Raw genomic sequence first — 15,054 nt, 5'->3', positions numbered from 1 at the left:
AGTTAAATTAGTTAGAAATTATAAATTCACTTACGTTATTTATTTATCTATCTGTGTTTAAGATCTTTTCTTTCATAATTGAAGGGTAACAGGAAAAACGAACAATGTCATAATGCTGTTAAGGGTGATGTCATTATCTAATTCACTGTATTACTACAAACTTTAGTGTTATTTTTACCAAAAGTGGTAAAGGAGAATTAAAACCACGGATACACTCATCATTTCCTTCATTTCAAGTAAAAACAACAATAAATTTTGCAGTAATATACTGAAATAGATCATTATCTCACCTTTAATGGAAATGTGACATTGTTCGTTTTTCCCATGTACCCTTAAATTGTGTCCTAGCATTTTCTTAGATGTCTGTGTAACTCTTTTAGTGGCAAGAACTATGGTAGAAAGAGGAGCAAGTACAGGTTTAAGACTACATCTACAATTAGAGTGTGTTTTTATATTGTTTTGCATTAAATGTTATTATGTTTAATTGGTATTACGAGTTTATGCTTGTTTTTTTCTATAATTCTATGTACTGTATCATTGTCTGATGTATTTTGATTATGTCACTTACACTTATATTCATAGACTGCAAATGAAATTCAAATTCATATTAAAAAAATCAGATAAAATTCACTCAAACTTGAGCATTAATTTTAATTTGATATTGTATTGTTTGTTTTTATGTTAAAATTTGTCTTCAAGGCTTCAAGATGTAGTGTCTAATCTGAAAAGAGAAATAGCTGAAACAGAGAAGTCAACAAAGATAGAGTCGGAAAAATTGACGGAGGAAGTGATTAAACTGCAGCACAGCATTATGGATATAGAAAATAGGGCCGAACATATTGCAAAAGTAAATGATAGGAAATATCAACAGCTATGGAAACTCAACCAAGATGCAGCAGAGAAACTACTGAAGAAGGTGAGGTCATATGTTAATAATTTTCTAGTTTAAAATTCTCCTATTTATCTCCGTTCAAAAAAAAATAAATTGTTATTTTCAGGTTACTAATGACGCCTATCATCTTCCTCATGTTTCAGATTCTAGACATTGATCGTGTAATTCATGAGCAACAGTTGGGATTAGAATGGACCCCCCCTGATTTATCGTTATTACGTCAGGAAGATCTGGTATCATATCATTCTGCCAAGCAAGTTTTTGCTGAATTGTTACACAAGAAAGGTAAGGTAAACCATGAAAAAATAGAATTTACGTCTATCTCTGTCCTGGCTGTACTTTGTCGAACTCGTATTATAATAGAAACAAAGATAATCAATGCAAATACCTTTAAAATTAGTTGTTAGTATTATTCAGTAGGCCTATATATAATCTAAATACACACACTGCTTTTCTTCTATAGAAAAAGGTGGTAGAATTCTGTGTAGAATATACTACATAGTGGACGAGGAGATGATTATTGTCTAGTACACAGCATGTTGTCTTGAAACTCCTTTGCTTTCGACTTTAACATTTCCAAGGCCTAAGCGAAATTCAAATAAAAATTATGTTAAAAACACAATTATTAACACATTTCTTAGATTCATAATAAAAAAAATACAACAAAAAGATAGCAGAATGCTGTTCCAGTGTGTTCCACCAGAAAACAAGCACTGTATATATATTAGGATAGTCGGCCTGGGTGGCGCAGTTGGTACAGGGCTGGCCTTCTGTGCTCGAGGTTGTGGGTTCGATCCCATCCATGTCATTGGCATTTAAGTGTACTTAAATGCGACAGGCTCATGTCAGTAGATTTACTGGCATGTAAAAGAACTCCTATGGGACAAAAATTCTGGCACACTGATATAACCTCGGCAGTTGTGAGCATCATTAAATAAAACATAATTTAAATTTATATTAGGCTTGCGATATGTTCTGGATTTTCTGAGACCATACCGGAATCGAGATCTGCATCCCACAGTCCTGAAAACAATTCTCTTGATGCATAAATGTCCCGGTTTTTAGTGAACAAGAAAGAAAAGACGAAATGGTTTCTTTTCGCACGATTTTATCCCCTTCAATCAATTTATAGGTATGGCAGCTCAAAAGAGTTAAAGATAAAGCACTTCAATACCGGAACATAAAAAATTGAGTGTAAGTTCACGATTTGACTAGGTTCATGCTGAATGAAACATGTTTCATTAGTATGTCAAGGTCAAAGTGTTTTGCTCAAGTTTGCGTGTGGATATTGTTGGTAACCCTATTGCTCTTTGTTTCCATCTTCCTTTTGTTTGAGATTTTGATATTTGAATTTAATTTTATGTGTTAATATTGCTTTACATCGATTCCTTTCTCGTGAAATTTCTTGAAAAGTTGTGTCCATTTGTCTTCCATAGACACATTATCACTGACTTTGTCATTATTTTTTCTATGTATCATGTTTAGGCCTGACCAGCCTCATGATCTAGTGGTCAGAGCTTCTTGCTATAGTTCATGAGGTCCCAGGTTCGATTCCCGGTTAGAGCAGAGGAATTTTTTCTTAAAGGGGATTATTCCTGTGTTCGTCCATGGCCTGGAATTTAGGTTAAGTTTAGATTTAAGACCTTTCCTGGCACCATATAATCATAATCATTCTATCATATCCTCAGGGTAATGTAACTCCACCTTCCAGGCATCCCAACCTCAGAAGTGGGTTACAGCTAAGCCACTGCCAGGAGAGAAGACCAGAAATGTCGAAAAGACAACCTGGTGGCATTGGTTAAAAAAAATGTTTAGGCCTAGTTTCATGAGAAAACATGTAAAGACAAACAATTACTTCAACAAATTCGTTATTCAAGGAAGTACTTCGACACAATGACAATATAGTCCATATCAAGCCATTTTGGTTGAGTACTTCTGTTGTTTTAAAGTTTTACGTTATTTTATGTTCACCATCTAAAGCAGGGAAGTTAATGTATTTTTGCCGCTTTTCTATTTCGTACATTTTGATGAAAGTAAAGTGTCACGAATTTTCGCTTTTTAAATATGGCAACTCCGATTGAGGTTCTGGCTGATATGTACATCTATTATCAGGCAATACATGTCACTTGACAATATGTCAGAGGAAAAACAATTGTTTGTATGCATCTGAAGTCTGACTAATGTAACTATTCGGCGATGTTTGCAATTGAAGGGGAAAGGAACTGTCCACCCTGCTTCATTATCTCCTAGTCTAGTTAACTCATAAGTGGTGTCTTCTTGGTATCACTTATGAGGTTCAGACCTGTCTTCAGACAATTGACTAAACAACAACAACATGTGATAAATACATTAAAATGCAAATTTATTTTTATGCGCATTGTGGGAGTGCTATGCAATTTTTGTTTGTACCATGTTTTAATTTATTAAGTAGCATGGGAAGACTGAAATGAAATAACATTCATTAAAAGAGAAACAGACGCTTCCTCATTGCGAGGTTAGTATGTGAAACAGATAAGATGATTTCCTGTTAATTCTGTGCCAGAAAAGAGTTTATGAAATATCAATAAATAACATATAGTAGGCTAGATGCTTCACAATGATGGTTACCTAAGCCACATAGTTGGTCGTATGTATAGCACATGGGTGTCAAAACGCCTATAGAACCAGGAGATATTGCACGTCAAGTATGCTCTACTAAGGTCAATAACTTTCCATATAAAATAGGAAAAACGACCTTAAAGAATATGCGCTGCGGGTGCTTATGCCAGGGGTTATCTTGTACGAGTTACAATTGGACGTCTATGGTATAGCAATTGGCTTAGTACAGTGGTTTTCAAACTTGTGGTTTGGCTTTAAAACTCCCATTAATTTTTATTTTAAATGGTGGGCAGAGAACATATTTTCAAAGATATTGATGCCTTGATAAACAACTGCACTCTAATGGTCTGTAATTAATACTACTTACTTACTTACTTGCTGTCTTTTAAGGAACCCGGAGGTTCATTGCCGCCCTCACATAAGCCCGCCATTGGTCCCTATCCTGAGCAAGATTAATCCATTCTCTATCATCATATCCCACCTCCCTCAAATCCATTTTAATATTATCTTCCCATCTACGTCTCGGCCTCCCTAAAGATCTTTTTCCCTCGGCCTCCCAACTAACACTCTATATGGATTTCTGGATTCGCCCATTATGAATAAAGAATCCTGTTCCTAATTGGTGATTATCGTTTCCTTCCTCATAATACAACAAATAATCTCCTATTTGTGTTATGCCGTTCCCATCTAACCTAACCTCCTGTACTCCCACAAAGTCTATTCTATATCTAGTTAGTTCCTTTCCTACTAATGTTACCCCTCCTGTTCTATATAGACTTGTAACATTCCAAGTACCAAATCTCAAAACCTTATTCCTTTGCTGTGGTCGTGCCAGAGAATCAGTCCCATTCCGAGGCTTATTTGAAGGATTCGTAACAAGCTGTTTTTTTACGGTGATGGGAGCTGGAGGACCACCCCTCATCAGCTGTCCGCGACTGCTTATTCAATATAATCACAGCTACCCTCCATATCTGGAGTCCGTCTCCTCGATCTGCAACCTGAGGACGCGCCATGCCGTGGTGATAGGGACCCACAATACATGAGGTCTGTAATTAATATCTTCGTAATTTCAGTAATCACTTCATTTTTCCCCTCATACTTTAAGACTACAAAATTACATATAAATACTTCTTTGTGTCATCCAATACAAAGAATATTCAGTAAAAAATAAATGAACGTAAATGTGAAAAATTACGTTTAATTTTCTGTAAATTTTATGCTACAGAAGAACTCTATGGGATATCAATGAAAAAAATTGTTGTAATACGACTATGTTTTAACATAGCATTAGGGGAAATGTTAGATTTTATGTAGAGGTCAAGGAGCTTAAAAAGTTTGAAAACTACTGACTTAGTCAAACATTCATTTGCGGTTTTTTTCTTTGTTGCAAAAGTCAAAAGCCTTATGTTTGTCTAATGACTATAGAAACTTGAATATACCGAATTTGTTATACTAATAATAATATAATAATAATCTCTCTTATTTAAAGATACCCACAGTGTAGTGATAAGAGATGTGGAGAATTTATATGCGAAGGAGAAATTAAAGCGCAACATTTTAGAACTGATTGCTGATAAGTCGGACTTCCTAGTTGAACAACAGCTCAAGAAACTTCTTGCGCCTTACAGCGACACCCAGAAGACCCTAATAAAACTTGACAGCATCTTCACTGTAAGTTTGAAATGTTGTATTTTGTATGTGTCAAAACTAACTTAGCTGATTTAAGAGAGATACAATATGTCTGTAGAACATGATGTTTAATTCTGAGTGTCGAGAAAAAGTGAATGATATAAAAAAAATAATCTTTTAATGCTACTAAAATTGAATTCACAAACAAATGGAAAAGATGACATTTTGTTATATGTTTAACTCAGTTTGAATTATGTTGAGAGAAACTGAATAATAATATTAGATAATATGCAGGTCCTCCACATACGACACTTCCCTCACATTGCAAGCTCAGTGCATTTTCTGTTACCACAAAATCAACTGCCATTTCGACAGTAGTAACTTTAGTTTCTAAAAACATATATTATTTCAATGTACCGAAGTACATATGATATTTCCATGCAGATATTCTGCGTCATCATACGATGAAAGAGTAATGGAACTGAGAAAAATTCTCTCCGGCGCCGGGATTTGAACCCGGGTTTTCAGCTCAGTTCCATTACTCTTTCATCGTATGATGACGCAGAATATCTGCATGGAAATATCATATGTACTTCGGTACATTGAAATAATATATGATATGCGTAAATCACGAAGTGATTTAAGACAGCGCTTATTCCGTCGGATCCCGGCCAACTAGTCACTCATAACGAGTGCACCTCAGCACATGTGTTGACTTCGGTCCTATGTTCATAGACATCTATGACGTAGTGCAGAGGGCGGCCACTAGAGGGAACCCAAGAGATGGAACTCAATCAGAGACAATTCTGTCCGACGTCGGGGTTGTATCCGGTGTGGCTTAGTGGATAAAGCATCAGCACGTAGAGCTGAAAACCCGGGTTCAAATCCCGGTGCCGGAGAGAATTTTTCTCAGTTCCATTACTCTTTCATTCTAAAAACATGTTTAACAAGAAAAATGTTCATAAACAATTTAAAAAATGGTTACAAGTGCATTTTACCTGTACCAGGAGGTGTTCAAAGTGCCTTCCTGCTTTAATACATTTTTGATGTCTCGAAGATTGTTCTGAAATACTCGACTAATCTCTTTTTGCAAAATGTTTGAAATCTTGTTGGATATTTTTTTCCCACTTTTTTGCATTATAACCTAAAAAATAAAAACACACACTAGCTTGCATTACATTAGCCTATGCACGAATGAGTAAGTAAGTAGCTCATAACAGACTGGGTGAACTGTACACATGCAACACCCAACAAATGTTCTTGAATTTTGGGGCATATGACAGGCCCACTGTGGGAGGCAATGTTTCTGTATGATTTGTGGTGTCATAAAATATGTATAATATGTTAGAAGACTTAAGAGATAGGATACAATGAAAAGATAAATGCAAATGGAATATAATTGGCAGGTATTTGATAAACTGAGTCCCTGAGTGACTCTTCCCAATTATTTTCGGCTTAATGAATACTGGATAGCAAATCTGTTTTCATTTAGTGCAGCTCATGCTAGTACGTCATCAAGTTTACTGCACATAGATGGTGATTCTCCATGAAAGATCTATCAATCATTTTTGGGAGGTCGTTTACCAAGAATGGAGGATGGAGTGATGTCGGGTCTGAACATGGGATTTTACCATTATGAACAAAATTAACTTTCACATGCAGTAAATCTACTTCAGGCTTTTCTGGAACATCTAATGGAAGCCTTTTTCTTTTTCTATTGTAGCTGTGCAACCTATTTGCTCCCCAGTTCAAGCTTCATCTGATGATGTGCAGCCACTTTTGTTGGCCTTCTTCTTTTCTTATCTAAAGGTCGATCTTCTTTACTTTTTTTAATTTTTTACTAGTCGATTTTTCTCCATTCTGTTTATTTTATATTTGTAGTATTTTCTTCTGTCTTTAACGAATTTGGTTATATCTTGAATGTTACTATTTGCTCTAATTTCTGTTTTGTGTATTCTGCCAAATTATGTTTTTCTTGGTTAGTCATTAAAATTGTCATTGCACAATTGCTTACCATTTGTTTAGTTGTTTACATGTCGAACTGCTGTTTTGTAAATATGTACTAGTACTTTACTTTCTACTGTCATAATTACATTTATTATGCTATATGAGATTCTTCGGTCCCGCACCATGGTGTTCGTGGTCTAAGGCATCCTGCCTAGGACTTGCATTATGAAATGCGTGCTGGTTCGAGTCCTCACGGGGAAAGAAATTTTCTCATGAAGTTTTGGCCAGTGTATGGGATCGGTGCCCACTCAGATCTTGATGCACTTGGGGAGCTGCAATAGGTAGTGAAATCCGGTTACGAAATCCAGCTATAATGGCTGGGGATCATCGTGCTAACCACACGATACCTCCATTATGGTTCATTCCATCTCTGCTTCAGCATGTGGACGTGAGGCCAGCAGCCAGCTGGTCAGTCATGGTTCTTCATGGGTCGTGCCTCGGATTATGAGATCCTTCATGCATTCTAATATTTGCGATGCTTCATCAGTTTGTTTCTTTACTTCCTGTGTAATTAAAACCACACTTAGGATATCTTCTGCCTACAAAAATCTGCACAGAAATAAGCATGATTATCATTAGGTGACTGAGGGCGGCAGTGGTAACACTTACATTTGAGTACATAGACTCGAGATTGAAACTAGATTCGTGTTCTTTTTCTTCTTAAACAACAACAAAAACAAGGATTTGACCTAATGGTCAGTTCCAGTTTCAACTTTACTTAATCTAAATTGATCTCTCCGTTGCATTTATGGACGTCCACAACTTCAGTGACTGTGGAGGTAAAATCCAGTACAGCTCATGGTGCTCTATTGCCCACCACCCAAAGTACATATTCAGATATCGGTATTGATTTTGATAGTCCCATATTCTATCAACAACTTTATGTATATGGCTTAGCTGTTCCCATGGCCAGTTGAGAAAGGAAAAGGGTGAATGGCTGAAAATGATTTTAGAATGAATATTAACTGTAAAAACCAAGTAAACTTAGATGGCAGTCTATTATCGTCAGCAATTCATACCCTGCCTAAAGAGATGGAGAAGAACAAATGTCTGACACCTTAAAACTGGAATGGCTCAGCTAAGTTTTAGTACCCTGACAGAAGAGTCCTTGGTCCTCCTAATCATGAGATTTTGCAAGGGGCTGGTAACCTTTTCACATAAAATAAATCTTATTCAGAAAGTTCTGAAGATGAATAGAAACCAGATGGAAGAAGATTGATTTTTAAAATGAACATTTCTTTTTAAAAGTTACAGAGGTCTGTGTTCCCCGGAAACTGGTTATGTGTAAATTGATTAAAATTCTTCATTGCAATAAATATATTGAAATTATAAAATGTTTTTTTTTTCTGTATCATACTGTAGAATTATAGAATTTTCCGTTTTCACGCTATAGAAATTCGTTTTATTAATGCTCTTATGTTGAATTACCACAAATTGTATTATTCACTTTCACAAAAGATTATTTACTGGCCAATGTGGAAGTATTAAACTTCAGTGGACGGTATCAGAAAGGAAGCAAAATGAGAATGTGAGATAACTGTAATTTGATTGGACATTAAAAAGATACATTATTAGTTTTATTTCTCCATAAACTGTGATTAAGAATGAAAATGTAAGTAATTTATGTGTACATATTTTAGGCTCTGGGAGTGAAGACTGAAGAAGATATGCAATTGTTGAAAACGTGTTTTATGCCCTATGCAAAGTGCAGTATATGTGACATTTCAAAGGAGGAAAAAGAGGTGGCTACAGTGTTCCGAGGATCTCACGAGTCTCTTGTCAGGTACTGTTAATTTTATTTAAAGTTATTACAATGTAACACTACTTGTGATCTCATGTACGAATATACAGTTTGGAAAATCAGGGAAAGTCAGTGAAAAAAATTAGGGTCAATAAACATCAAAAAGTCAGGAAATGAGAAAATTTCCCAATGATGAGAAACTGAGGAGTATTCCAGCTTGTCGTAACACAAGTTGTAGCATTTTCTTACAGGATTGCTATAGGATGACATCCTTTATAATGTGATTGCAGTACAGTCTCAGTAATTATAATAAAATAGTAGAGTATCTGTTAGCTGCGTAATATTATTACTTTAGCTTGTTTTAACATGTTGTTATTGTTGTTTTTTAATGCCAGGCATTTGACAATAAATTCTTTTGGCCTATTGCACGTCAATATTTTTCAAAGATATTGTCATGTTCAGCCGCTGAAGCACAGATTTTGTAGTTAAATGGCAAGTTGTAGCCGATTTAAGTGAACACCATATTTTAACGTTTTGGTAGCTACTTCATCCACACACAACCCCCAGAATGTCTGGAGGACCACACCTGCTGTTAGTCGATGGATCTACTAGACCTAGTTGGGAGATCTTGTTGATCACAAGCTTTCCCTCCTTAAGCCACTGGAGGACGAGTTTAGTGCCATAGTAGGTCAGCACTAGGAACAGAAAAGTAGAAAGGGTAAGAAGGAAAGTGAAATAAACCCCTAGGCCCCAAATGCTCTAATACCATTGGGGTCGAAGAAAGTAAGAGTTCAGTCAGAGGACTGGATAGGAAAGGGTAAAGAGGGAATTAGGTACTGAATAGAGGAAAATTATACCAAATTCGGTCATTAACTCATTAAGCTGACCAGTGCTAATTGATGAGTAGCCCCTCCCTTTAGTTCAGCTTGTAAAATTATGCTTACTAACAGCTGCACCACGGGAAGGTAGGGATGGGACATTGGATATTTGTCCAGGTTGGTTCCTTAAAGCCTTCAATGGGAAGGATTAATGGCTCTCCCCCCTGTATTTGACAAATACCCTTTTGCAGCCTGTTTTAACGTGTATTTTGTTTATAATTATAGATTTTGAAATAAAAAAAATAAATAACAAATTGTAAATTCACAGGGAGACAACACAAGAAAACAGATAGGTGCTTCAAGTTAATACGCATTCTTTTGTAGTTTATGGGGAAATTACATAATTAGAGAAGTAAATGATTGGTGAAACTAATTTTTTATTAAGATTTTGCTTGAGATTACTGATAAAAGTTTACTTTCTTGGTTTTCCTTCAAAGGTGGGGTAAGATCAGTTGAAGGGAGAAGGAGGAAGAGGTCGAAAACATATTGTAATGATACTGCACAGTCCGAATACAATTTTTGGTCAGGGAACTTCATAAAAATTGTCAGGGAAAGTCAGATAAAAAAATTAGAAAATGCTTTAGGAATCCTGATATACCTGGTTTTTCTCGTATATTAACAGCTCATCAACAACTGGTGATACGGAAACTATGGAGGTTGGTACAGTAGCTGAAATCGTTGAGAAACAAGAGGATCGAGATATGGATGTAATGACGTCTAGTGAAGCCACCTTGACTCCTATCAGAGGTATGTGAGACTATACTGAATGAATAGATTGTAGAGAAACTGCACTGTGGCAACTCTGTTCTTGACTAAGCTGCTCACAGTCTCTGGTTATGCAGAGAGTTTGATGTCGGTGATATGCAGCTCATTGTTAGTAAGTAAACATCTCAAACTCAATTTATACTTTCGAGAGGCTATTAAAACGATGTTAAAGTCAAGCCAATGGTGGTAAAAATGGAACTAATCTCATGTTACAGATTCTGATCAGTATTAGTATCCATAATACAAACAATATTATTACCAGTACTAATATGTTTCATATTGTATGTATGTATTTATTTACACTGCAAGTGGGCAAGCACCTGGTTGCAGTGGTATACACAATAAAAATTACAATACAATACAATTATATAATACACAATACAATTTAACACAATAATTACAATTAATATTAAAACATAAAATAACCTAATATAGGCCCTACATAAGTTTCAGTAGTCTTTCACTTTACTCTCATCTCACTCACTGTAGTGGCACTATAACGCATTTCACTGACACTTCAGAACACATTTCACTGACACTATAGAACAAAACTCCCCAATACCAGTTTAAATGAAATGTTTGACCACTATATGCATACCAGATATGGATTTTGGTTTGACATATGGATATGAATATAATGTTTCGGAATATGTATTATATGTCTTTCTCGTGTTAAAATCTATTGTACCTGGTTAACATGTTTCGGTCTCTTGTCTACCTTCTTCAGAACTGGCTGTTGATGGTCTTGGCGCCTTTTGTTTTGTTTCCTGTGGGGATGTGTTTGTGTAGTATAATGTAGAGTCAAAGAGTGTATGTGCTCTGAAATTGAGTTGTGTGTTGAGAATTCCATTTTGATGTGTTTTTGTGTGTCTGTATATTTTGTAGTGTTCTAATGTGTTTAGTTTCTGGCTTTTTGGTTGGATGTGATGAACACTTCACAAATGCTAACCACACCTACAGAGACATCAACACAGACATGGAAATTCTACACATTCTTTCTTCACCCAATCTTTCCAACACAACTTCATTTCTTATTCTGTCTGTCCACTTCACACGCTCCAGTCTTCTCCATATCCACAAGTCAAATGCTTCTATTCGTTTCTCTTAATTTCGTCGTAATGTCCATGTTTCTGCCCCAGACAATGCCAAACTCCATACAAAGCACTTCACTAGTCTCTTCCTTAGTTCTTTTTCCAGAGGTCTGCAGAAGATGCTCCTTTTCCTATTAAAACCTTCCTTTGTCATTGCTGTTCTCCTTTTGACTTCTGGCTGCAGTCCATGTTATTGCTTATACTAGATCCCAAGTATTTGAATCTGTTCATTTGCTCTACTGCCTCATTTAGAATTCGCAAGTTTACCGCACTATTTTTTTCAAACAATGTCCTCCTTTTTGAAGCTTTGTGTCCTCCTTTTTTATCGATGTGAATCTGGTCACCCTATGGTGATATAACCTCGGGAGTTGCGAGCATCGTTAAATAAACCTATTTTTTTTTTTTTTTTTAAAGGTTCTAACTGTACTTCACACATGTAGGATACTTTCCATCAGAATTATGCTACATGCTTAATATAGTTGATATTACTTTCACCTTCTGTCTACTAAAGGTTGAAAGTAGCTGCCTTAGAGGGTCTTTCAGTCAACTTCTTACAATGTCTTAGATCCAATAGGATGTTAGATGCCAGCTATCTCGGACAATACTAATTTAATCCTGCAGAGCACACCAGGCTACCTGAAATCCCACAGAATGGTTCTGGTGTGACAGGAATATTTTCAGCCTCTTTCTTTTACCACAAAATTGACTATTTCATTGTCAATAACTCATATGATTGTCACTCTGTTCCATTTCTCCAGTTATTAAGGGCCTTACGGCTATGATGTATAGGTGAGGAGGCGAGACCTGGCATGTGAGCTGTGCAAAAAGGGAAAGAATGAGCTATCAGAAAGAGAGTTTCTTTCCGAATGGTTACTGGATATGAATCTACTGACTCGGAAGTTCATCTCAGACTAAAACTTATCTCCCTCCTCCATATCCATTGGTGATGAAGTAGTCATGGCACATGATAAGGTCACTGGACAAGTCTTGCCTCCTCTACTGTACTCTTTTTATTCATTCTGTACAATCAATTGATAGACACACACGAATCTTTTAATATGTCTCACTATAAGAGTATAAGAAACAAAACGCTACTTAATTTATTTCTTTACATGAGCCTTTTTGTTTGTAGAGAAGTTAAGCTTTGTCCAGAAGAAGGCTGCCTGTTCTGAGACCCACCCCTTGGTCATTGATAATGTGTACGTACTGAAAGGTCTTCGTGACTTCGCTGCCAAAGTTTCTTCTCTGCAACATAGGTCAGTATGAATGTGACATCGAGGAAAAGGTGGACATTAACAGTTTTGTCTATAATAAATTTTTTCCATTGGTTTCTCTTTAAAGATAATGTGAAATAGATCTTCTCATGGTGGTACAGAAGTTGAGTGGAGAATGTTTGAAAAAATGTTATACTATCAAAATATAACTATAAGACTGTCAGTTCATTCAAAACTACTAATTAAGCACAAATTATTGAAGCAGTTTCGTGATTTTTTAATGGCCATATTATTAGAGACATAGTGATTGCGTTTTGGTGAAGTATTTCTCAAAGTTTTGTTTCAATTTACCAGCGAAAATATGTTTCCATCTGTAGCCGTGTGAGTGCTCTACAGTTGTAAGATGACGACAAACAGCGCGAAAACATATGCTACCCTCGAATTTCACTCAAGTCAATGTGTCACAGTGGTTCAGCGACACTTTAGAATGAAGTCCAGCACCAACTCCATTTGGTGATGGTCTGAACAGTTTAAATCTACAGTATGCCTCTAAAGGGAAATCAATGGGTTGTCCTCCTGTGTCTGAAGAAACAATTGAATGCATACAGGCCAGTCTCATGTTCGCATACATTACTTCTTAAAAGAAAAAAAAGCTCAATCAATTGCAGCCTGCACAGAACTGGTCAGATATTCATAGAATCGGACTATGTTGTTGTTGAATCCAGCACAGCTGCAAAAAATGCCTGCCCTGTGCACTTGCCGACTGCCGTGTCGTATAACACGTACACATGGTATGCGGCATCACTCTCAGTCCTCACAAAAGAGCAGCGCAAAATTATTTTATCATAATGACAACAATGAAAATTGATACCAAATTTCATAATTTAGTTATAAAATTGTATTTTCTTGATGTATAGTGCACCTGAGATGGTTTTATGCACATTTTTTTCTGAACATTTAATTTTTGTTATACATTTATTCGACAACACTGGAATGGGTTTTTGTTCAAATTTATAATACCAATAATTATCCAATAAGATAGTTGTGTAGTACTCAGTTTCGAACGAGCTTTACAATAATGAATGATTAATCCCTTTGTTCTTATAACGTGGAAATATATTGCATTAAAGTTGAACTTCTACCTGCTGTAATTACATTTTTTATGTTGTTGTTAGTTATTGATAGGTTATACACTTTATTTTAGGAGACCCGAAATTTATTTTTGCAGGCGGGCCTGTTTCACATTCGTTAACGCCCCTGATTGATCGTATTGGGAATGATGATTATGAACTGCTGTCATGGCCTCCACGCTCTCCTGACTTAACACCTTGTGATTTTTTTTTTTTTTGTATGGGGATATTGGAGGATTCAGTGTTTGTGCCACCATTACCAGTTGATCTGCCAGAACTCCGGGCTTGCATCATTACACATTTGCCTAAATTGACAGAAACATACTACATTGAATGTGGGACGAACTTTATTACAGAGTCACTAGAGGGGCACGTATTGAGTACCTGTAACATGTTAATAAAAATATTGGGGAGTTTTTCTGTGTAACTGTGTAGTTATGTGATCATATGTTAAATACTACACCTACAGCGATTCTCTGAAACTTCTTCAATCATTTGTAGACACCCTATATGGTATTCTAGAAATCAACAGTTACAGTACTCCTCTAGAACCTATGTTGGCAGCAAGTGTTAAGTTCCTTGTACGTGATAAAATTTTTCTTTCAGTTCAATACTTTATACATACGAGTAGTTGATTTATTTAGTTCGGCAACTATTTTTTTTCTCGATACATATCATACTTACGTGGTTCTAAGTTTTACAAGCTTTCCATGTAGTCACCAGCATTGAGGAAGCTGTTGGATCCCGTTTGCACTGTCTAATCTGTTGATGATGCTAATAGAGCAGTCGATTGCTTGTAAAATGTCTTTAACTGTTTGGAAGTGAATCCTGTGAAGTGGGTCCTTCATCTTTTCTTAGAGATTAGATCAAAGTCGCAGGGACTTAAATCCGGAAAATATGGCGGGTGATAGAGCACTTCCCAGCCCCAGCGATTGTACAATTCAGACACAACTCTTGCTGTATGCTCCCTAGCATTGTCATGCAGAGCGATGGGTGGGTTATCCATAAAGTGTCGCCGTTTTCTTTCAGAGCTGCTCGCAGATTGTTTCGCAAAAACGAACAGTAGTACTCCGTATTAATGTTCTGCCTTGGGAGAACGGTATGCTTTA

At 36.2% G+C, this 15,054-nt stretch overlaps 1 protein-coding gene across 2 annotated transcripts in view; it reads left to right on the top strand.

Annotated features, from left to right (window-relative positions):
* Positions 1–15,054, top strand: part of LOC138716471 (dynein regulatory complex protein 1) — a 39,610-nt gene that overhangs the window by 12,614 nt on the left and 11,942 nt on the right. For both annotated transcript variants that reach the window (XM_069849589.1, XM_069849590.1), the window contains exons 7-12: positions 700–916; positions 1,036–1,177; positions 4,980–5,161; positions 8,767–8,909; positions 10,368–10,492; positions 12,734–12,857. In XM_069849589.1, coding sequence (XP_069705690.1) covers positions 700–916; positions 1,036–1,177; positions 4,980–5,161; positions 8,767–8,909; positions 10,368–10,492; positions 12,734–12,857 — 933 coding nt within the window. The remainder of the gene's footprint in view (positions 1–699; positions 917–1,035; positions 1,178–4,979; positions 5,162–8,766; positions 8,910–10,367; positions 10,493–12,733; positions 12,858–15,054) is intronic.

The sequence above is a fragment of the Periplaneta americana genome, chromosome 16 (genome assembly GCF_040183065.1).
Source record: "Periplaneta americana isolate PAMFEO1 chromosome 16, P.americana_PAMFEO1_priV1, whole genome shotgun sequence".
NCBI classification, from domain to species: Eukaryota; Metazoa; Arthropoda; class Insecta; order Blattodea; family Blattidae; genus Periplaneta; species Periplaneta americana.
Note: the sequence above shows the minus strand (reverse complement) of the source record. Positions and strands in the feature narration are given on the sequence as shown.